Raw genomic sequence first — 23,413 nt, 5'->3', positions numbered from 1 at the left:
AATTTTTGATTCGTCTGACCACAGAACAGTTTTCCACTTTGCCACAGTCCATTTTAAATGAGCCTTGGCCCAGAGAAGACGTCTGCGCTTCTGGATCATGTTTAGATACGGCTTCTTCTTTGAACTATAGAGTTTTAACTGGCAACGGCGGATGGCACGGTGAATTGTGTTCACAGATAATGTTCTCTGGAAATATTCCTGAGCCCATTTTGTGATTTCCAATACATAAGCATGCCTGTATGTGATGCAGTGCCGTCTAAGGTCCCGAAGATCACGGGCACCCAGTATGGTTTTCCGGCCTTGACCCTTACGCACAGAGATTCTTCCAGATTCTCTGAATCTTTTGATGATATTATGCACTGTAGATGATGATATGTTCAAACTCTTTGCAATTTTACACTGTCGAACTCCTTTCTGATATTGCTCCACTATTTGTCGGCGCAGAATTAGGGGGATTGGTGATCCTCTTCCCATCTTTACTTCTGAGAGCTGCTGCCACTCCAAGATGCTCTTTTTATACCCAGTCATGTTAATGACCTATTGCCAATTGACCTAATGAGTTGCAATTTGGTCCTCCAGCTGTTCCTTTTTTGTACCTTTAACTTTTCCAGCCTCTTATTGCCCCTGTCCCAACTTTTTTGAGATGTGTTGCTGTCATGAAATTTCAAATGAGCCAATATTTGGCATGAAATTTCAAAAGGTCTCACTTTCGACATTTGATATGTTGTCTATGTTCTATTGTGAATACAATATCAGTTTTTGAGATTTGTAAATTATTGCATTCCGTTTTTATTTGCACTTTGTCCCAACTTTTTTGGAATCAGGGTTGTAATAAAAATACAGTAATTAGCCCTATTCCATCCACAACTGTAGTAATCCATACAATATTACATCGTCAAGAAGCACTCAACTTAGTAAAGAGAAATGACAGCCGTCATTACTTAAATCACAACCATCATGACTTAATTAATAGCAATAAAGAAAAAACATTGAATCAGGTGGTGTTCAAACTTGACTGGTACTGTACATACAGCACATACACATGGGTTCAATACATCACGTGTTTTATTGCATGGTTTATATTAATATGCTTGTTCTAATACATTACCCTTTCTATAGTAACAGCTCGTATGATCGATGCCCCACAATCACTCGATTACTGATGTAGCGCAGTTTTTTTTTTTTTGGTGAGATGTTCATTTGACATTTATGGAAGGAGTCTCCAGTGTCAGCGCTTTGGACGAGTCTGAGGCAAAGCTGTAACTTGAAAGTTTTCCAGCACAGAAATGATGCTTTAGATGGAGATTGAGGTTTGTTGGTAATATGACAAGCTTCAAGAACTTTTTTTTTTGTCCTATGAATGTCATGAAAGAGGAAAGAAAAGTGAGGTTGTTGAAGCAACAATTGATTCTAGAAGGTGATAACAGGAACGGGTGCTCCAGAGCATTAAACTGCAACTATAAATGGATAAAAAGTATGTGGTGTTCGTTAATAAATAAATAAATATTGTATACATGTATTGTATGTGTGTATATATGATTTGATCGATATTATACCATGTCGGTATGTTTTGGTATGTTTTCTTTTTTGTTTATTGCTTTTGTATATATAGTTTATTATGGTGGAAAGTGACATTTGATTAGCGGTGGTATAGAGGGTTAGGATTGGATAAGTTATTACTTCTTCCTAATCCTTTCTGAACATTGTTATGTTATTGCCTTGTGGCTACGCTATTCTGTTTATGACTATGTTTTGATTATTGCATTTTTATTTAAATTTTTATATATCTTTCTTCTTTATTGTTCAGAATAAAGTAATCAATAAAAATTTTTAAAAAATTAAAAAAGTTAGCCCTGGTGAATTGTTGTATATATGGATGTGCTGTTCTAAAAATAGAAAATCAACTCCAGGGTGGAAACGGTAACTCTTCGCATCAGGCCTCATCACACCAAATCGACGTTGATTGGTGTTCTAGAACACCACACCCACCACCTCAAGTGTTTTACTCCTTACATTATGAACAGAATATAATTTCCAGTTTCAGGTTCTTCTCGGTCTCATAAATGTCTGAAATGAAAACTGCAGCACTGTCATTTAAACACACACTTGAGTCCTATGCTGAGAGTCGAGTCTTGTGCCATCTTACTAGCCTTTAATAATCCACTAATGAGCTCAGAGTAACAGACACACTGGCAGACCAGACACCATCGTCTAGCCACTCTACACACACCTCCCCAAGACCCAGCCTGCCTCTACAGCTGAACCTGTTGGGAGAACACCAGACATCCCACAGCTGCACAAACCACAGGATTAGTCTGCTCCATGCTAATCAGAGAAGAAGGATCATGTGAGTGTAGATAAATAATAAACAGCAGGAGAACATCTACTATCCAAGTTCAACAGGAGGTTCTTCAGATCAAAAAAGCTCAACTGCCAAGTCATGATCAGAGCCATGAGGGATTTGTGGGTAGGAGGTTTTAAGAAGGCATGACAGGCCGGGATTCATCAACAGGACTTCCTTCTTCCGTTTCGATAAAAAAGACGGTCAGTCCGTCCAACCGTCCCACTTTTCTCGAGCTGTATCGCAGACTACAGCATGTTGCTCTCTAGTGCATGTGGGGACTAATTTCAGAGCGCTGCATCAACAGTCATGGAAATATTATTAAAATAAATGATAAAAATAATAGTAAACAGGTCATGTAGTATTATCATAAATAAATAGGGCTCTTTTTGCTTAAATCGTACAGAAGATAAACTAATTAAAATATCAAGACTATAAAAAAAAAAAAGTTTTGCGCTTCAGTGACCTTATTTAATGTGTTATAAATCATTTTTGCAAGAATGTTTTATTGATAACCATCTTAAAATCATATGGAAGATAAATAAAAAAACTAAAAAGCAGGGTTTTTTTTTGCTTGATATATAGTATATATTTATTATATTACATAAACACCATTTTATACATGTATACATACTTGTGTATTATTTTTATAAGAACGTATTTAGTTATTATTTACAACACGTTAGGTTTTTTTCCTCGCTTTTTGTGCGGCTCATTTGCCATTTTTATACCATCAGTGTGAATTGTTTCGTCCTTGTTTTCAGCACAGAACACGCGCGCAGTACTCTTTCTGCTTTAGAGTTACACTCAAAATTATTTTGCTGCCAGCTTCCATTTTATACAAAACTAAACTACAAAATCAAGCAACAACAAATTTACAAGGAAACTTTAAAAAACAGAGAGATAGTAAGACATTGGCCTTATCAGCTCTTCATTTTGGACCATTCCAGAAACAACATTCATCCATTCGATATAGTATAAAAGTCGAGTCTTAAAAGTAGACTGGACCGCTATTATCTGACCAGACTTTTAAGAAAAAGAAGCAAAGCAGTTTCTACACAGACTTCTGATAACATCTACAAGAACACATACAGCCACAACTAACAGTCCTGGAGTCGTGTATCTTACCTACTGAAAGAGGCCTCGGTCTGATTCCTGATTCTGCGACAGAGCTGTGTGTGTGAGACTTGTGCTCTGAGCCCCAGATTCGAGACAGGGATCTCGCCTGGGCTTTGTTGGCAGGACCAAGAAGAGGAGGAGGAGGAGGAGGAGGGGAGAGAAGCTGCGAGCAGCTGGTGAAGCTTTCAGAGAGGGGGTTCAAATCAGTGCTGTTCCTCAGCGGAGAGGCGTGAGGTGGGAGACTTCAGACTGCGCTTGTGACACGGGGAGAGCAGGAGGCAAACGCAGCACAAAGAACACGAACCAAGCGGGGGATCAGAGAAGACAAAGAGCTTTTACATTAATCCAACATACAAAAGAGCCCGAGGATCTGAGACAGTCCTGACATGGCGGTGTTCAAAAACCTTCTGCCTTCTAACGTTCAATTTTAACACGATATTCACCACCAATCTGGAAGAACATGATCCCCAACAACGAAATGGAAAGATGTCAGAAAGCTGGTTTACTTATACGCAAAACAGCAGCTACAGTTTTGTCATCGTGTACAATTTCAACAATGTTGTGTACAAATAAAGCACGACCCACCCATTACACCCCTCAGCCCACCCTCACCCACAAGTCAAGCAGCAACATATGGCTGAAATTTAATCAGACGCAAACCCTTTTTGGACCCCCCCCTTCAGCAAGATATAACTCATAATACATGTAACACGTTATAAAATCTCAGGAACCTATACGGACATGTTCAGAGAATCCACTACGGACCTGAAATTTTATCAAAAGGAACCATAGTTCTCAAAAAACGTTATGGTTTATTAGTAAACATCAAAACGTCAGTACGAACACCGACTCAAGAGGAGAACGAGCCAGAAAATCCCTTATAAATGTTGACATTTTCTACTACATATAAAGTTCCGTTGACTTTCCTCATCTTATCTCATTATCTCTAGCCGCTTTATCCTGTTCTACAGGGTCGCAGGCAAGCTGGAGCCTATCCCAGCTGACTACGGGCGAAAGGCGGGGTACACCCTGGACAAGTCGCCAGGTCATCACAGGGCTGACACATAGACACAGACAACCATTCACACTCACATTCACACCTACGGTCAATTTAGAGTCACCAGTTAACCTAACCTGCATGTCTTTGGACTGTGGGGGAAACCGGAGCACCCGGAGGAAACCCACGCGGACACGGGGAGAACATGCAAACTCCGCACAGAAAGGCCCTCGCCGGCCACGGGGCTCGAGCCCGGACCTTCTTGCTGTGAGGCGACAGCGTTAACCACTACACCACCGTGCCGCCCCGTTGACTTTCCTGAACTGAACTCTCTTTCATGCATCTCAACCTCAAGTAACATTCTAGCATTTTAAAATCCAGTGAAAAATCTGCTTTTGAAGATTTCGTTCCACCCGTCTTTACATTTTTCACTGAACCGAGCGATAGGGGGAGGGGGGAAAAAAACAAACCACATTACAACCAAAATTTAAAAAATTATAAGTTTACAATAGGAAATTAGTTCACACTTTGATTATCAGCATCATCAAGGTCAGCGTGCATCTCTTCACCAGAGGTTAAAAAGAAACACACCCCTAGAACTTGTTTTCTTGTACAGAGTGTGTAAGTTTTGATGGCGGTACAGGAGCATGGTGGACAGTTTGTACTTCATCGCAAACTGAATTAATTAGAATAGTTTCCGTTTCACTATGGTACGAAGCTAGCAAAGTTTTAAACTTCACACCAGCAGCGACCCAAAGTTATTCATTTCCAGTGGTTGCTAGGCTACACTGAGCCACATGGCGCGATGGGTCGCCTAGCACCAAAATCGCCGTTACTCGCTTTATGCAAATGAGCAGCGACAGAATCAAGTGATGGCCAATCAGAGGGCGGATGTACTTACTTATCCTCTTCGCTCCCACTGGAGCATAAGGTCTCCACAAGATCCCTTCATCCAGCACGGTCTTTTGCCTCGGTCTCGGCCTCAATCCAGGTAATCCCAATTTGCTCAAGTTCTGCTTCACCAGGTGTTCCTTGGCCTGCCCCTTGGTCTCTTGCCTTGTGGGGTCCTTCGCAATACTCGTCTGTGGCATCCTCAGCACATGTCCTAGCCATCAAGGTCGTCTATAGAGGGCGGATGATGTGTTCCTCTTATAATCTTTTTCCTCTTAGAACATATTGTTAAACTTGACTTCCTATACTAGCATTTTCGTTCCCATCTCCACCGTGCTTGTTGTGGATCTGCACAGGCATCGTCTCCACACACTGACGGCGGCGATTCCGAGTGCTACTTTGTGGTCCATGGTGAAACAGTAACGTCTGAAGAAGTGTTTGACATCATTTATAGGAAAATTACTTCCCTCCAAAACATTTTTCAGCAAGAATGCACCCGATTTGTGGGTTCAGGCATATATGGGGTGATGTATTAATAAACCTGCCTTTAAGAAAATACAAACATCCAACTCCACGATGAATATAGCAAAGACAAGGTACAGTGCCTTGCAAAAGTATTCATCCCCCTTGGTGTTTGTCCTGTTTTGTTGCATTACAAGCTGGAATTAAAATGGATTTTTGGAGGGTCAGCACCATTTGATTTACACAACATGCCTACAGCTTTAAAAGGTGCTTTTTTTTTTAAATTCTGACACAAACAATAATTAAGATGAAAAAACAGAAATCTGGAGTGTGCATAAGTATTTACCCCCCTTTCATACGAAACCCCTAAATAAGAGCTGGTCCAACCAATTCGCTTCATAAGTCAGTCACAGAATTAGTGGATTATGATCCACCTGTGTGCAATCAGTGTCACATGATGTCTGTATAAATCACCCTGTTCTGGAAGGACCCTGACTCTGCAACACTACTAAGCAGTGTTTTTTTTTTTTTTGTAAGTGTGTATTTTTATATGTATTATTTGGACCTTTGAGTCTGTAACAATAAAGTGTATATATATAAGCAAGCAACATGAAAACCAAGGAGCCTCCAAACAGGTCAGAGACAAAGTTGTGGAGAAGTATAGATCAGGGTTGGGTTATAAAAAATATCCCAAACTTTGAATATCCCAGGGAGCACCATTAAATCCATTATAGCAAAATGGAAAGAATATGGCACCACTACAAACCTGACAAGAGAAGGCCGCCCACCAAAACTCACAGACCGGGCAAGGAGGGCATTAATCAGAGATGCAACAAGACACCAAAGATAACACTGAAGGAGCTGCGAAGATCCACAGCAGAGATGGGAGTATCTGTCCATAGGACCACTTTAAGCCATACGCTCCACAGAGCGGGGCTTTATGGAAGAGTGGCCAGAAAAAGAAAAAAAGTCACTGCTTAAAAAAAAAAAAAAACGTTTAGAGTTTGCCCAGCAGCATGTGGCAGACTCCTCCAAAACACATGGAAGAAGATTCTCTGGTCAAATGAGACTAAAATTGATCTTTCTGGCCATCATGGGAAATGCCATGTGTGGCGCAAACCCAACACCCTGAGAACACCATTCCTACAGTGAAGCATGGTGGTGGCAGCATCATGCTGTGGGGATATTTTTCATCTGCAGGGACAGGAAAGCTGGTCAGGACTGAAGGAAAGATGGATGGCACTAAATACAGGGCAATTCTGGAGGAAAACCTGTTTGAGTTGGCCAAAGGTTTGAGACTGGGATGAAGGTTCATGTTCCAGCAGGACAATGACCCTAAACATACTGCTAAAGGTACACTGGAGTGGTTTAAAAGGGAAACATTTAAATGTCTTGGAATGGCCTAGTCAAAGCCCAGACCTCAATCCAGTTGAGAATCTGTGGCATAACTTGATTGCTGTACACCAACGCAACCCATACTTACGCACACTCCAGATTTCTGTTTTTTCATCTTAATTATCGTGGTCACATCTCATCTCATTATCTCTAGCCGCTTTATCCTTCTACAGGGTCGCAGGCAAGCTGGAGCCTATCCCAGCTGGCTACGGGCGAAAGGCGGGGTACACCCTGGACAAGTCGCCAGGTCATCACAGGGCTGACACAGACACACAACCATTCACACTCTCATTCACACCTACGGTCAATTTTAGAGAGTCACCAGTTAACCTAACCTGCATGTCTTTGGACTGTGGGGGAAACCGGAGCACCCTGAGGAAACCCACGCGGACACGGGGAGAACATGCAAACTCCACACAGAAAGGCCCTCGCCGGCCCCGGGGCTCGAACCCAGGACCTTCTTGCTGTGAGGCGACAGCGCTAACCACTACACCACCGATCGTGGTCACAATAAAAAATAATTTTCAACTTTAAAGCTGTAGGCATGTTGTGTAAATCAAATGGTGCTAACCCTCCAAAATCCATTTTAATTCCAGCTTGTAATGTGACAAAACAGGACAAACACCAAGGGAGAGGAATACTTTTGCAAGGCACTGTAAATATATCATGAATATACAGTACATCAAATACAGTCTTATAATATTGATTAGTAGATACATTTTTCTAAAAAATTCATGCCTCTGAACATTTTCTTGCTCACTCCCTCAAAGCTACGTTCGCAACGCCTACAAACTGGCTGCAAGTGACAGAGCGACCAGCGCGAGCACAAGGTACAAAAACGTAACCTTTGAAAGCAGGGTTAGAAAGAAGCCTAAATAAAAACCATCTCCACACTGTTTTGGTGAAATATATTTACGCTTTCTTAAAATAGTGATGTCAAAGTGTATTATCAAGATTAGTCAAAGTACATAACAGTGGCTGTGCTTTTAAATATTAAATACGTAATTAGCTTCACTCTGATTGGACAAAGAACCATCACCACATGCTCTCCACCAACATGTGGAACTGCAGCTAAACTCAAGAGGAAAGCAATGGCTTCTGTGTCGTGATTACATGTACGAACCCGAGTCAGAAGAGGACCTTGGAGGAACAGACAAACCAAACCCACAACCAAGACTACAGAGGCTGTTCACCTTGAAGACCTTCTGCAGACGTGGGTACGGCCTGGTACTTGACTTACACCCTCTTCCCCAGATTTTCAAGGGCTAGCGAGAGTCCACCAGACACTTTGGAGGACTGGTTATCTTTTGTGTATTCTAGAACAGCGACATCTTGGCTTGTTTCTTCCGGGTATCTTTTGCGGAATAATGAGGGCAAAATTCAGGGCACACTCATACGATCAGTACCCTAACTGAGCCCGTTTAACCCTCCAAAGTTCAGTTTGTTTGACTAGGATCAACAAACATTGTGTACCATGTTCAGATGTGGCTCACTTGGATTGCTCGGAAGAGGTGTACGGGTCAGTTCAGCTCGTGTGATCCCTAACCGTGCCTGAGCACAGAGCTCGAACCCTGTGATGTCAAAATAAGTCGACGGAAACAATTTTCAATTCATTCAAGAATTTGGGTTAATAACAGGTCCGGTTCTCAGCTTATTGATGACCATGAATTATAGTTAATGAGTATAATTCGTAAAAATCTTATTCTTGCACCACAAGCTATTGAAAATCAATAAACCTGTGCAGTATGTGACAGGGACGTGTCACCACACCCAAATAATCACCGACTCCAAATAATACACAATTTAAAGAGTCACAAAAAAAAAAAAAAATCCATTATGCTACGCAAGAGCACTTTTCTTCAATACAAAAAGCTGCATCATGATGATGCAAGCATACTCCGGCACGGAATGATAAGCGCAGTGTGAGAGCAGGCCAGCAGGGAAAGAGGAAGAGACAAATCGCTCTTGGGTGTGGTTCATAGCACCCGTGCCTACTACGTCTACACCCTCAGATTGCTATGAGCAATCATATGCTAATGAGGAGTGGTACCAGAGCAGATTCGACATAATGTGTGCGCAGTTTTGTAACTGATCTGGGGTGGGTTTCCTTGTAAGGCCAAGAGTGTCTTAAATTACCTCTTAAGATCCATCGTCAAGCTAACGTGGTTTTCCCAAACAACATCGTAGCCCAAGTAATCCTTTAGTTTGCTTGGAATTTACGAGAGACCCGGACCACTCGTTCAAAACAAAAAGAGTGACTCAATCAACGGGGAAAACTGGTGTCGAATCTGTTGATGGGGTTCAATTATTTTTCTTGTACATTGCAAGTACATCGAGTTAATTATTAAATAAATATACAAAAAAAAAATATTATGAATATATTTCAATGTGTTATATGGAATGTCACACCAATATCGGCACATTTTAATCAAATTTATCTCCGTTATGCGAGTGATTATTGAATTTAGCGTCATAAATGAGACATTTCTGACCACCTCAAGTCGTCAATTCAACCTGCTTAGGTACGGTGCACACAGATCAAACCCCCCCTCGCTCTTGTAAGGGAGAACATTGAATGTATTGTGGATAACAGTTGAAATAATCCTGACTGCATAATGGGGGCAGGGGAACAGTGAAACGAGTGAGCACGGGGAACACATTTACCTAATTATTTCGCTTATTTGCTCCTTCTTCCATGTGAACATTTGTTCATTTAATTAAAAACACGCTTGGAATAAAAAAAAAAAAGTAAAAATAGTTTTTATATATATAAAAATTTTGATAAAGGCAAATTTATCATCAAAATTCTATTCCTCATTAAATATACAAATGCATTTCTGACAGCTATTTTGTCACTGCTACAGCAAGTTATGAGTGTTTGAAATACGCCATGTAATACATCAATCCATGTGTCAAAGCAATGGCCGTACACAAGATTCGTCGAGACCTGTGCGAGACATCGTAGGACGGAAGTAAAACGTACAGCGGAAATCAAAGTGACCGACGTCTGCCAACGTTGTCAAAAGACGCGCGCGCCCTCCTTCGAATGCTGACGTAATCAAGCCGGAAGTTTTGTTTGCTTTAATAGCAAAATCAGGTTTGAAAAAAGTAGGCAGTAATCGTCATTTAAACTCATTTTTGTGCAATATTTCATTTGGAAAACAGTTTTCAAACTGGCGGCACCAACACCTGGCTAACACTTCACGTTTCGAAGTCTCGCACAAGTCTCGTGAAGATCGTGCGGATAAGCGACGCCTGCCGTGGACCAAACGAACTAAATTCAACATGGCTAAAAAACAAATAGGCTGATAAGTATAATATTTAATTGCAATTAGTTGCCAATACGAGTCACGATATAAAGCTTACTAAAACCAAAAACGCAACTGAATAAGGCTTTAAGAAATAAAGCAAGTTTAAAAATGACTTCAGTTCCGCTTTAAACATTATGTTTCGGTTAAAAACGAACGCCACGTGACCTTATCGACTAGATTTAGCAACTACTAATGCCCATATCGGGGATGCGCACTGCAAAGACGCTCTTTAGACTCCTTCTTACGAGCGAGTTCAGGAAAACCACATACAGAGACAACATTCATTGCTTAAAGTGCCATTCCACCATTGGATGTATTCTTTGGCATAAAATACAATATATTTTATGACATGACTAGACAGAGAAATCTTTTAGCTTCAAAATGATATATCAAACATAATTTTTTGACAACGACAAGTATATTAATTTTGCGACCAAAGTCACCTACCCTTTTAATTTCCGCGCAGTAGTGAAACGTGATGTCATCGGCAGGTTCCTCTTCTTGTGTACCACGTCACGTGGCACAGATTATCAGCAATGGCGGATAGAACGCGATTTCCACTTGTCGATTGCTGTGCCGATATTCACCATCGACCGTCTCCTTTGGGCATCACTTGCTATTTTCCTTCGCTTCTTTTCCGAAGCTGACAATCGCGTTCTATCCGCCATTGCTGATAATCTGTGCCACGTCACACGTGACGTGGTACACAAGAAGAGGAACCTGCCGATGACGTCACGTTTCACTACCGCGCGGAAATTAAAAGGGTAGTTGACTTTGGTCGCAAAATTAATATACTTGTCGTTGTCAAAAAATTATGTTGATATATCATTTTGACGCTAAAAGATTTCTCTGTCTAGTCATGTTATCATAAAATATATTGTATTTTATGCCAAAGAATACATCCAATGGTGGAATGGCACTTTAAGCAACGAACGTTGTCTCTGTACGTGGTTTTCCCGAACTCGCTCGTAAGAAGGAGTCTAAAGAGCGTCTTTGCAGCGCGCATCCCCGATATAGGCATTAGTAGTTGCTAAATCTAGTCGATAAGGTCACGTGGCGTTCGTTTTTAACCGAAACAATGTTTAAACGGGAACTGAAGTCATTTTTAAACTTGCTTTATTTCTTAAAGCCTTATTCAGTTGCGTTTTTGGTTTTAGTAAGCTTTATATCGTGACTCGTATTGGCAACTAATTGCAATTAAATATTATACTTATCAGCCTTTTTGTTTTTTAGCCGTGTTGAATTTAGTTCGTTTGGTCCACGGCAGGCGTCGCTTATCAAAAAATTATGTTTGATATATCATTTTGAAGCTAAAAGATTTCTCTGTCTAGTCATGTCATAAAATATATTGTATTTTATGCCAAAAAAATACATCCAATGGTGGAATGGCACTTTGAGTCTCTCAACTCTCTCGTTAGCTCTAAAGGGCAATGTTATTGAGAAACCCACCCATTCTCTTCACCCATTTTCTTTAAGCTGGGAAAGCAACGGTCCACTTTAAAAGGCCCAGTCGAAAACAATAAGAACAGTTTCCCACATAATGTCTCCTTTTGGCCAAGTTATCAAATCAGGAAATTTACATTTTTCCAGACCCCTTTTTTTTTTTTTAATCAAGAGTGCGTTATCAGTTGACACAGGATGAAACCCAGCTGAGCAATTAAGCGTTAAACGCCTTTCACAAGCACACCAGAGCAATTTATACTCAGAACCTCACCAGTGAGAGTAAATGAATATACAATACAGCTCTCATCTCCGAGCCTCCCTCATGATCTTCCTTCCAAAAAAAAACAGCACAGAGAACGGCAGGCTTTTAGAAGATGCTTGAGAGCATGTGTTGTGCTCATGTGAAGCCTGATCCCATGACAGCACTCCAGGGAGCAACACTGCGCCCAGATCCTCAGCTCTGCGACCTCTGGTCATGTGACCTCCAGGCTACACCACCACTCTGGAAAAGCGGAGCGGGTTCTCTCAGTGCATCCATATGGGGAGGATCAGGACTCCTGACCTCACAGAAACGTGCAAATATAAACAGAAGGGGAACAAAGGAACATGTGCGGGGAAGGAAATCTCATGTTCCTTTAATGAGCAATAAACTCAAAGCTATGGATAAAATCAATCTATAATCTTAGTTAAATGCTTATTAGTTTCCCTTCATTTGATTCCAAAGTTATATTTTTATCTTCTCTTTGCTTTACAGGCCACGAATCCTTTCAGAAGACACACAAAGCTCCATTGTCTCCGGTTACGACTCAGAACCGTCACGTAAACTTTACAGTCCAGATGAAGGGAAACGACACATGAAAGTTTATTTCTTCTCTCTCACTGGCAGCCTGTTTAACATTCTTCACCCCGGTTCGGACTCAAGTCAGAAGTATAAACCGTCCAGTGTGTCTCATGTTTATTGAAGCCTCACAGACCTGATGGCAATTAGCGTGTTTTGTACAGCATTCGTCAGCAAAGGTACAGCAATCTGAAGTGTTTTGCTGAGGGAAATGTTTCAAGCAAGCATTTTAACAGACTGTTAAGAGTTAGGAATGTAAATGAATACTAAATATTATTTGAGTTATTATACGAGCTCAGAACACAGATAATGTTTCCTAAAGAGACACAGATATGAGGCACTATATTTATGGGTGGTTTTAGAAGCTTTGCCAGGGCATCTGCTTCAGACTAGAGGGGTGTGTATCAGGACTGGGATCCTGTGGTACGCAAGAATGGATAAATGAAAAGGTACGCAAAAAGTGGCCAGATATGAAGCTTGAAATATAAACAAAGTCATGTAGCGATATGAGGCACCCTTTTATTCCATACAAAGTTTGTTATAGAGTTCTGTTTTATGACGTCTACATTATCGAGTCAGTACAAAAACATTTGAGTCCAAACGTTCGTTTTTTTTCCAGCACAAAATTAAATGTTACAGGAAAAAAAATTAAAAAAAAAAATCACATCTGAGCAGGGGGCGGCACGGTGGTGTAGTGGCTAGCACTGTCACCTCACAGCAAGAAGGTCCGGGTTCGAGCCCAGCGACCGACGAAGGCCTTTCTGTGTGGAGTTTGCATGTTCTCCCCGTGTCCGCGTGGGTTTCCTCCGGGTGCTCCGGTTTCCCCCACAGTCCAAAGACATGCAGGTTAGGTTAACTGGTGACTCTAAATTGACCGTAGGTGTGAATGTGAATGGTTGTCTGTGTCTATGTGTCAGCCCTGTGATGACCTGGCGACTTGTCCAGGGTGTACCCCGCCTTTCGCCCGTAGTCAGCTGGGATAGACTCCAGCTTGCCTGCGACCCTGTAGGACAGGATAAGCAGCTACAGATAATGGATGGATGGTATCTGAGCAGCATGTTTACATAAGAGAGCACTTTTCAGATTAAAAAAAAAAAAAAAAAAAAAAAAAAAAACATAATGAAGGCTGCTGGGTTTTGGTGCAAAATGAAGCGAGTGTGACAGTCAAAGTGTCCAGAAGAACTATAACTGATTCTGTAAGATGCTCAGTAAAACCTACAGCTCATTTCCTTATCAAACTCTTTTTTTGTTTTTTTAATCCTGAAACATTTTGTTTCATTATTTTTAAGCCATATTTGGTCGACAGCATTTCTTTACGTTTCTAAGACTTTTGCACAGTACCGTATATCCTGCAACAATAAATTGAGATACATATTTATGACTATTTGAATTGACAAACTATATGATCTGTTTTTCCTAGCTGTAATTGTGTTGTTTAGACAGCAGAGGGCGAAATAAAACACTCGCAGGAATACAAGTGACTTCACTGTAGGTGGAAGTAACGTAGCTCTAATGTCGCAAAAACACACAAACAGACAAATAAAATAGAAGAGCTGTTGTGTGGCTGACTGTACAAACTGATTTAACAAGAAATCGGAGCGCTCTTTTTACAGATGGCTGAAAGATAAAGAGAGAAGCAACTGAGGCAGTACAAACGATCATTTTAAAAAAATTAAGAAAAGGCCTATTTGTTATTGACTTAATTTTTAATAAAAGTAATATTTTAGTTATATTTTACTTCAACCTTTACAAATGTGACAATTTGTAAATAATTATTTTTGTAATTAAACAATTTAAAAAATTATTGGTTCTTAAAAAAATGAAACAAAAGGTTTTTAATTTAACAAAAGGAAACTTGAAGCTGATAAAGAATAGGAAAATAGATGTTGTGAATTGGGTGAATTGTTACTTTCCTATAAATAAAAATAACGAGTCATCAGGAGATGACATTCCCCCCCCAGCCCCCACGTGAAACCCCACTCCAAATTTTCCCAAGTTGAATGGGGCGGGGATAAAAACCACATTCATTAACAAACAAACACAGTGTTCATTCATTTATTCTTCCTAAGTAACCATCTGTTCAGGGTCACAGTGGTGGAAACTTGATATCCAGGTTCTTGATATTTTGTGGAACAAAACCAACTAAAATTTGTAAGAAAATATTTCAGGACCGTACACTGCAAAAAATAAAAATCTTAGGAAGTTTATTTGTCCATTTTCAAGTCAAAACCTCTAGCCACCCTTATTATAAGACATAATTGCCCAACAAGCAAAACCTCATTTAGCTAGAAAGGCTAGTTTTTAGACAGTCCATCTTGAAAATCTTGTATAGACAAAATGTCTTGAAAAAGTCTTATTTGGAGCACCTTTGAAAATAAAAAGTTTTTTTTTTTTTTAAACAAGCAAGTACATTTTGAACATTTGTCAAATGCGGTTCATCTTGTTTCAAGAAAAAAAAAAGTATGCTTGTTTTGGGAATAAATGAACTTTACTGAGATCTTTGAATCTTTCATTACAATTCAACTCCACCTTACAGATCCTAAGTTTACTGCGACTGTTTTCTCAGTCATTCAGAGTGAGCTCCTTCTAGATGCTGTACAGACTCTAGACCAGACAAGCGCCTTCAAAAAGGCTATGAGTGAGTGGAGGGCGTTTTAGTGAGGGCTTTTTGGAATGCTGTGAGTTAAGTTCAGTGGTTTTTTTTGTTTGTTTGGGGTTTGTTTTTGTGCCTGATCTTGTAAACCCCTCGTACACATGAATAGTCAGTGCCCCCAAAATGCACTGTTGCTTTGGCGTTGTGTAAGCACTGTAAGTCAAAATGCGTAGACTTTATTATTATTTTTTTTTGTGCCTGAGGTCCTGGGGAAGTGGAATCTTAAGAGATGTTTTAATGTTTGAATGTTGAAATGGGAAAAAACAAAACAAAACAACTTGTTGCAATGCTACACGTGTCGTCAACTTGATTCAAGATAGTCTCTGGTCTCATATCTAGAGTATTTTACTAATTACAGGTCACAAAAGGAGAATATTTTAAGCTAGCAATGCTTAGTTGTAGAATTTAACAATCCTAATATTAGTATATTTATCTTAAATTCAGTTTTTACTGCTAAGACTTTGTGATGAATTTAAGTGAAATACCCTTAAAATGAAATAAATAAAAATGACTTGAATGGCTAAATGTAAGAAGTACGATCTTGTTATAAGAACTATTTTGATTATTTTGAGTTAATCAGATCTCGCATAATAAGTTCCCCAATCTTATTTTGGAATTATTTCATCTAAAAACAGGTTAGATTTTTCATCTTACTTTAAGAAATCTTACCAAGTCAAATTTGACTAGTTCCATTGGCAGATTTTTTTCACCTGATTCAAGCAAATATACTTTGTTTTAATCTTTTATTTCTTATTTTTGAAAGGCCATTTTTTGCAGTGTATTTAAAAAAAAAAAAAAAAAAAAAAAAAAAAAGGGGCTGCCCTCTGTTTAGATGATGACGTGACTGCGCAGGGCGGACATTTTGTATCTCATAAGAAACTGAATTTATTAGGCGTGTTTTCATTTCACTATGGCGTGAAGCTAGTGAGGTTTTAGACATCTTTGGACAGAGTGACTTTTTCCCACTCGTTTTAGACACTATGAGCTTAAAAATAATTAAAAGCAACAGGATTAAAACCTTTCTATACTGTGCATGTCTCCATTTGAGACCAGTTATGAACTGGAGTGATGTAGCTGAGGTTGAGGAACTATCGGAGCCAGAATTCACTCCCCATGAGGATGCTGCTGCCATTTCTACCTCCACCTGAGGGTTGTTTTTCTCCATTTTTTTTTTTCAGTGCTAACCTAAGGGCTTCTATTAAATCTTTTCCGCTTTAAATCCAAACACAGATACGGCTATTTGGAGCACTAAACAGATACAGCTACGGCATTACTCTTGTCTTCAGAGTCCATGTTTTACTGATGGAATATGATCATCTCTGAAACCCGCACACATTTACAGTCTAAAAGTGTCTACTGCAAGTATTTATCTCACTAATTATAATAATCAGTTGAGAATATGGAACTTTTTGGCTTGTTTAAATACAATAGTTTGTTATTGTTTCAATCATTTTGTTAGGAAATCCGAATACCAGGCTTGTAGTACTCGAGTCCGACTCGTGCCCTAATTTTAAGGGCTCGTGACTTGACTTGGACTTGAGCGCTGATGACTCAAACTCATGCATTAACTGCATTCGGACTCGTAAATTGGAGACGAGGACATGGATTTCTTCTTTATTTTTGTAACATACCATAATAATCTGGCATAAGATATTTCTATCTCCATTCATTTTGTACTAATTTCGTGCAAGAGCGTCACACCTGTACACCTTGGCGCGTGCATCAGATCGACTCTTGGGAGCGTTCCAGACACCACGCGCGCCAAGCGGATTCTCACACATGCCGTAAACGACTCGCACCTGCACAGGATTAAGGTGCAATCAGCATGCCGATATAAAAACTGTGAAAAAACACTTACTTTGCGAAGTATTGAGTTGCTGATACATTACCGAGCCTTATTTCCTCGTTTGGGTTCCTGATCCCTGGTTTCCTGTTTCTCGTCTTTGATTCTGCCAAGTCTACGATAGCCTGTTTATGCCTCGCTTGACCTATTGCCCGTTTCACTGTTTTACGATTTTGCCTGCCGTTCTGGATCGTGTACCGTCTTCACTTGTATTAATAAACACACCTTCTGCACTTACATCCGTCTCCCAACCATCTCTGACAGAATACTTCACACTCCCTGACAAAGAGAAGCACATTCACCTGTTCATACATCATGTTCAGGAAAAAACTAATGGCGCTAAAACAGCCACCGTCAAATGGTGCGGTTAGAGTCTTGGACTTGAATCAAATTTTTTTTTTAAAATAACTTGGACTTGAACACTGGGGATTTGAGACTGGACTCGAGGTTTAGTGACTCGACTTCAACACTACCGAATACATTTATCCACCATTGCTCAAAACCTCCTGTCCATGACAAGCGTGTAGAGACGGCTCAAGCACTCACCTTGCCCTCGAACATCATTTTGAGGCTGCTGAGAGGCACATTGGGCTTGTCCTTTTCCTCAATATCCCTTTGTGGCATCTTCTCCATCTCCGTGATGTTTGAGGGGACGTTTGCTTCAACAGAACTTGAAGATTTTGGAGGAGTGTATGCTGATGGATTGTGTGAACTTTGCTCAGAGGAGACAGGTTGTTCAGCCTCCCAGCGCTTTTTCAGTGCGCTCAGAGTGCCGGGGTGCAGAGCGACACCTTCCACGACCTGGAACACATCAGACTGATTGGATTTCTTTTTTAGAAAATAAAAAAAATTCCTTCACATAACTACACCTTTAAAAAATGTGTTAGCTCGATATGAATATTGAAACAAATTTTTAAAAAGTATCAAGAGGATTTTTTTTCTCCAAAATGTACACCACCAAGTTAAACAAAAATCCTGACAGAAAGCAGATGTTGCTCAGGAACCATCCTCTCCAGCACAGAAAAGAAAAAAAAATAATCCAAAGAAAAGCGTTTCATGTACACAGAATGTGAGCTAGTGTCATGATGACAGTTGGATCTTTTGCTAGTTTGCGAGAAAAGAATGAAAGTAAAAGCAGTAAACCTGGCAAGATTTAGGAGCAGCTCCCTCAGACCGTGTAGGTGGAAATAAAGGAAGCTGTTCCAGATGGGAAGTGTTGGGAAATCTCAGCATGAAGGAGTGATTCCACCCCCTTAATGACGAGAGAGAAGAAGCAGAGAAAAACGTCGTGGAGGCAAAAAAAAAAAAAAAAACCACAAAGACAGACGAGGGGAAAAGGGGGCGTTGAAAAGCAGAGAAAGAACCAGGAAATAGAAAAAGTTTTGAAGGTTTTCCTCAGAAAGCAAATACATGATAGAGATCTCTTCTCATGAGCTTACTATTTAAATTCCATCATCCAAACACTGGAATAGAATACAAATCTATTACTGTTTAAATTAAAAAAAAAAAAAAAAAAACATGCTGAAAAACAAACCACAATCCAGTAGGGTTTTCAGAATTGAAGCCACTGAAGAGAAGCGAATTGAAGTACATCAGAAGTAACATGCTCATTTTCCCCCCTCCCCCATGTACTTTTAGGTAGATTGAAATCCTAAATCAGGATTTCGATCTACCGAAGGCCAAGATAACTGTCCTCCTACTGTTCACGTCAGAGATGGGACCAAGTCACACACGTGCAAGTCTCAAGTAAGTCTCAAGTCTTAACCTTCAAGTCCCAAGTAAGTCCCAAGTCTTTTTTGTCTTGGGCAAGTCAAGTCAAGTCACAGGCTATGTCAAGTCAAGTCAAGTCCTATAATAAGTCAAGTCAAGTCCAAGTCAAGTCACCTTAGGCGTAATTTTAGCAGCAGAATATGAATTTAATACATTGAAAAGGCAATACATAAGTAAATGTCAGTAAACATCCCTGGCACATGTGCCCAACCTGTTAAATATTTGCATTTTAAATACTCATGTTCTGTAAAATACATCATGGAATAAAACAAAACAGTAATAATGTCACAAAGTTATTTATTGATGGCAAAATTGATTGCAAGATTGAAAGCCAACTAAGTTTCTCACATTGTCATCAGCCAACAAGAAAAATAAACAGAGAATTGGCATTCTGTTATGTGGGTATAGAGGGTAGGACGACACCTTGGGTTAACAGGGGCATGAGCTCCTCCAATCTCTAATCACGTCAGATGAGATGATTATTATTAATAAGATACACGTGGAGAAACCTGAAGTGACTTCGATGTATGTTTGCGCCAGTAAAAAAAAAAAAAAAAAAAAAAAAAAAAAAAAAAGGATAGAGAAATGTGTCAGACATAATTTAGGTCTCAAAAAGAAGACCTGTTCGCCCATGCAAAAATGACATCATCTTACCCCATGACAAGCTCCAGAGGTGTGTGCAAAAGCGCTCTCTCGCTCTCTCCCTCTCCGCATGGGGCGTGGTATATAGCCCACGCAGAGAGCGTGCCTGATGGACAGGGCGGTGACAACGCAACAGCAGTGCAATCAAAATTACTGAAGTATGTGCATATTACATTTTATTTTCACAATAAAAACACGATGGAAATAACACTCAAGTCACTCAAGTCATCGTGTGTCAAGTCGAGTCCCGAGTCTTAAACTTCCAAGTCAGAGTCAAGTCTCAAGTATTTTCATGTTTTGTCAAGTCAAGTCACAAGTCATGAAAACAGTGACTCGAGTCAACTCGAGTCCAAGTCCCCACCTCTGGTTCACGTCCCTCCTTCATTCCCCTGAACTCAAACATTTCTGCTTTAGAGATAACCTACCTGTCGATCATGAGAGGAGTGAAACACTTCAGGACATACTGTTATAGGAAAATAATCAGTGACATGGTGGTGTGTTGCATCCTGACACACACACACACACACCAAAAAAAAAAAAAAAAAAAGTGCTTGGAGAGCACAATATCCCCTGCTGGCAACTATATCTATGCTATAAGTGCTTAATAAACCCTCATGAAATTGTCAAAAGTACAAATTCGGTAAATCAAGGGCCATAACTCTGGTAAAATGCAACTGAATTGAACGAAATTGCAATATGTGTACTAGCGACATATAACAAAGAATCCTGTCAAGTTTTATGAAATTCCTCCAAAAATTGTGAGGGGGTTGTTTCAGAAGACGAACACCCTTCCTGGGACGGACGGATATTGCCACGACATAATCCCCCTTCGGGCCTTTCGGCCAGCGGGGGATAATAATTTTGTTAATCAAGGACTGTAACTCTGGTAAAATGTGACCGAATTTCACGCAACTACAATATGCATATTACCAACATAGAACAATGCCTCTTGTCAAGTTTGGTGAAATTCCTCCACAAATCGTGAGAGGAGTTGATTTCAGAAGGAAAACACGCTCTCGGGAAATTGTCAAATTATACACTACCGTTCAAAAGTTTGGGGTCACCCAGACAATTTTATGTTTTCCATGAAAAGTCACACTTTTATTTCCCACCATAAGTTGTAAAATGAATAGAAAATAGAGTCAAGACATTTTTCTGGCCATTTTGAGCATTTTTTTTTTTTTTTTTTTAAAGATATTTTTTTGGGCTTTTTGCACCTTTATTGGATAGGACAGTGTAGAGACAGGAAATGAGCGGGAGAGAGACAGGAAGGGATCGGGAAATGACCTCGGGCCGGAATCGAACCCGGGTCGCCCGCATTCATGGTATGGCGCCTTAACCACCTGAGCCACGACGCCCCCACCATTTTGAGCATTTAATCGACCCCACAAATGTGATGCTCCAGAAACTCAATCTGCTCAAAGGAAGGTCAGTTTTATAGCTTCTCTAAAGAGCTCAACTGTTTTCAGCTGTGCTAACATGATTGTACAAGGGTTTTCTAATCATCCATTAGCCTTCTGAGGCAATGAGCAAACACATTGTACCATTAGAACACTGGAGTGAGAGTTGCTGGAAATGGGCCTTTATACACCTATGGAGATATTGCACCAAAAACCAGACATTTGCAGCTGGAATAGTCATTTACCACATTAGCAATGTATAGAGTGCATTTCTGATTAGTTTAAAGTGATCTTCATTGAAAAGAACAGTGCTTTTCTTTCAAAAATAAGGACATTTCAAAGTGACCCCAAACTTTTGAACGGTAGTATAATTTTGTTAAATCAAGGGCTGTAACTCTGGTAAAATGTGACCGAATTTAATGAAATTACACTACGCGTAGCACTGACAATGCGGGCGGGCAGGCGGACAGACGTCACAATGACATAATCCCCCTTCGGGCCTTTCGGCCAGCAGGTGATAAAAACCATAACAGAGTTTCAGTTCCCACCCAAAGATGAGTGCTTTATCCATTGGAACATTACTGACACTGGAGACTCCTTCCATAAATGTTAAATAAACATACATTCACCATAGCGATCATTATATATTTATTGGACAAAAATGCAGAGAAACTGAAAAGCACAAACTGCTCGGTCTTGGAGTGGAACACTTACTGTTCCAAAAGCGCTGACACTTTCTGGAACGAGTTTACTGTTAGAATCTGTTTATCATGAGTCTTAGATTGTATGTAGCGTGCCTGTAGAAGTCCCTGTGAGTTAGCCGTTACTATAGAAACGATAACGTTTTGTATTAATATAAACCTGAGGTTTGCTTTGTCGCCTGAACTACAGTCAGAGCTCCTGTTTTGGAAAACTAAAATCAACACCTTCTGCCCAATCAGAACTGAGAATTCAACTGCACAGACAGTATGAACCGTTTTCTCACGTAGTGTTAAACAACTAAAAACAGCTGAAGGTTTAACAGATCGTCCAGTCGTTTAACAAATATTACTGATTACCTTCTCATCAGCTGCTACTCTCTTTTCTTTAATCGGTTGCAGACAGCAGGGCTTTAACCTCTAACTCCGGTTCCTCTCTGCAGGACCACTAGCTCTGTTTACCGTTTACTGGCCCGAGAGGCTGATCCTCAGCTCATGTAATGACTGAAGCTGATAACACACAGGACACCACGTGAACCTGCAGATTAACGAGTGTAAACACAGATTACCGTGCCTGGTCACTAACTGCAGTGACGAGGAAATCAGTGGGACGTCTGTGTGTGTCTCTGTGTATATCAGGGATGTAATACAATGTAATGTCAGTGTCTATTTGTTTAGTTCCGAAAATATTATTTCTTCTTTTGTATTTAAACTGGAAGTGGGTGTGGTCTGTATGGGAAGTTATTTAATAGTTTCCCCCACACACTCTGTCGTGGAAAGACTCAAAAGTCTCATCTCATCTCATTATCTCTAGCTGCTTTATCCTTCTACAGGGTCGCAGGCAAGCTGGAGCCTATCCCAGCTGACTACGGGCGAAAGGCGGGGTACACCCTGGACAAGTCGCCAGGTCATCACAGGGCTGACACACATGCCGCTTTTCCACTGCAAACGCGGCTGAGCCGTGCCGTGCCGAGTCGAGCTGAGCGGGGCTGTTGGAGTTGCATTTCGACTACAACCGCGCTGAACCGTGCCGGCTGGAAGTGGGTGGACACATTGGGTGGAGTTAGCGAAAGTGGGTGGACGTCACGTGATGTCGTTAAGCAGCGCAAACAGTGACATCAGTGACAGTGGCGGAACAAGTCAGAGCCGGGCCGGGGGCGGGGCAAATGACCGGGCCCTTTATTAAAGCTTATCATAACATCATTTTAGGCTACAAAATGTCCGCAACTGCGGTGTTTACCAATTTCAACACTACCGGGTGCAACTATATGTTATTTAGTACATCAAGTCCTTCAAACGAACATGTAACTCAGAAACAAAAAACATTAGGATACTGTACATGGCTCATAATAAAACATCAATAGCCTACTGCGCGCATTATTTGAAGGGCATACGACGAGCCTTGCGCTCCGCGAACTCGTCCACGATGCTCTGTATGTCACTGATTCAGTGAGTTTTTAAGCGGTAGTCTCACGACCCGAATAGTAAACAATAAACATGGAGGACATGGGGTCGTTAGTGTTGCTGGTCTTGGTGCTGTGGCTTGTTGTCACCGACAACGCCAACAGATACTGGCAAGAGCGTATAGATGAGGCGAGGCGCATAAGGCT

General features: G+C 40.5%; 1 protein-coding gene across 3 annotated transcripts in view; it reads right to left on the bottom strand.

The window, feature by feature from the left end:
* lima1a (LIM domain and actin binding 1a) overlaps positions 1–23,413 on the bottom strand; it is a 45,750-nt gene that overhangs the window by 9,570 nt on the left and 12,767 nt on the right. For 2 of the 3 annotated variants that reach the window (XM_060937578.1, XM_060937577.1), the window contains exon 4: positions 17,840–18,109. In XM_060937578.1, coding sequence (XP_060793561.1) covers positions 17,840–18,109 — 270 coding nt within the window. The remainder of the gene's footprint in view (positions 1–17,839; positions 18,110–23,413) is intronic. The other variant, XM_060937579.1, reaches the window with a different exon arrangement.

Source organism: Neoarius graeffei, chromosome 13, assembly GCF_027579695.1.
Source record: "Neoarius graeffei isolate fNeoGra1 chromosome 13, fNeoGra1.pri, whole genome shotgun sequence".
NCBI lineage: Eukaryota > Metazoa > Chordata > Actinopteri > Siluriformes > Ariidae > Neoarius > Neoarius graeffei.
Note: the sequence above shows the minus strand (reverse complement) of the source record. Positions and strands in the feature narration are given on the sequence as shown.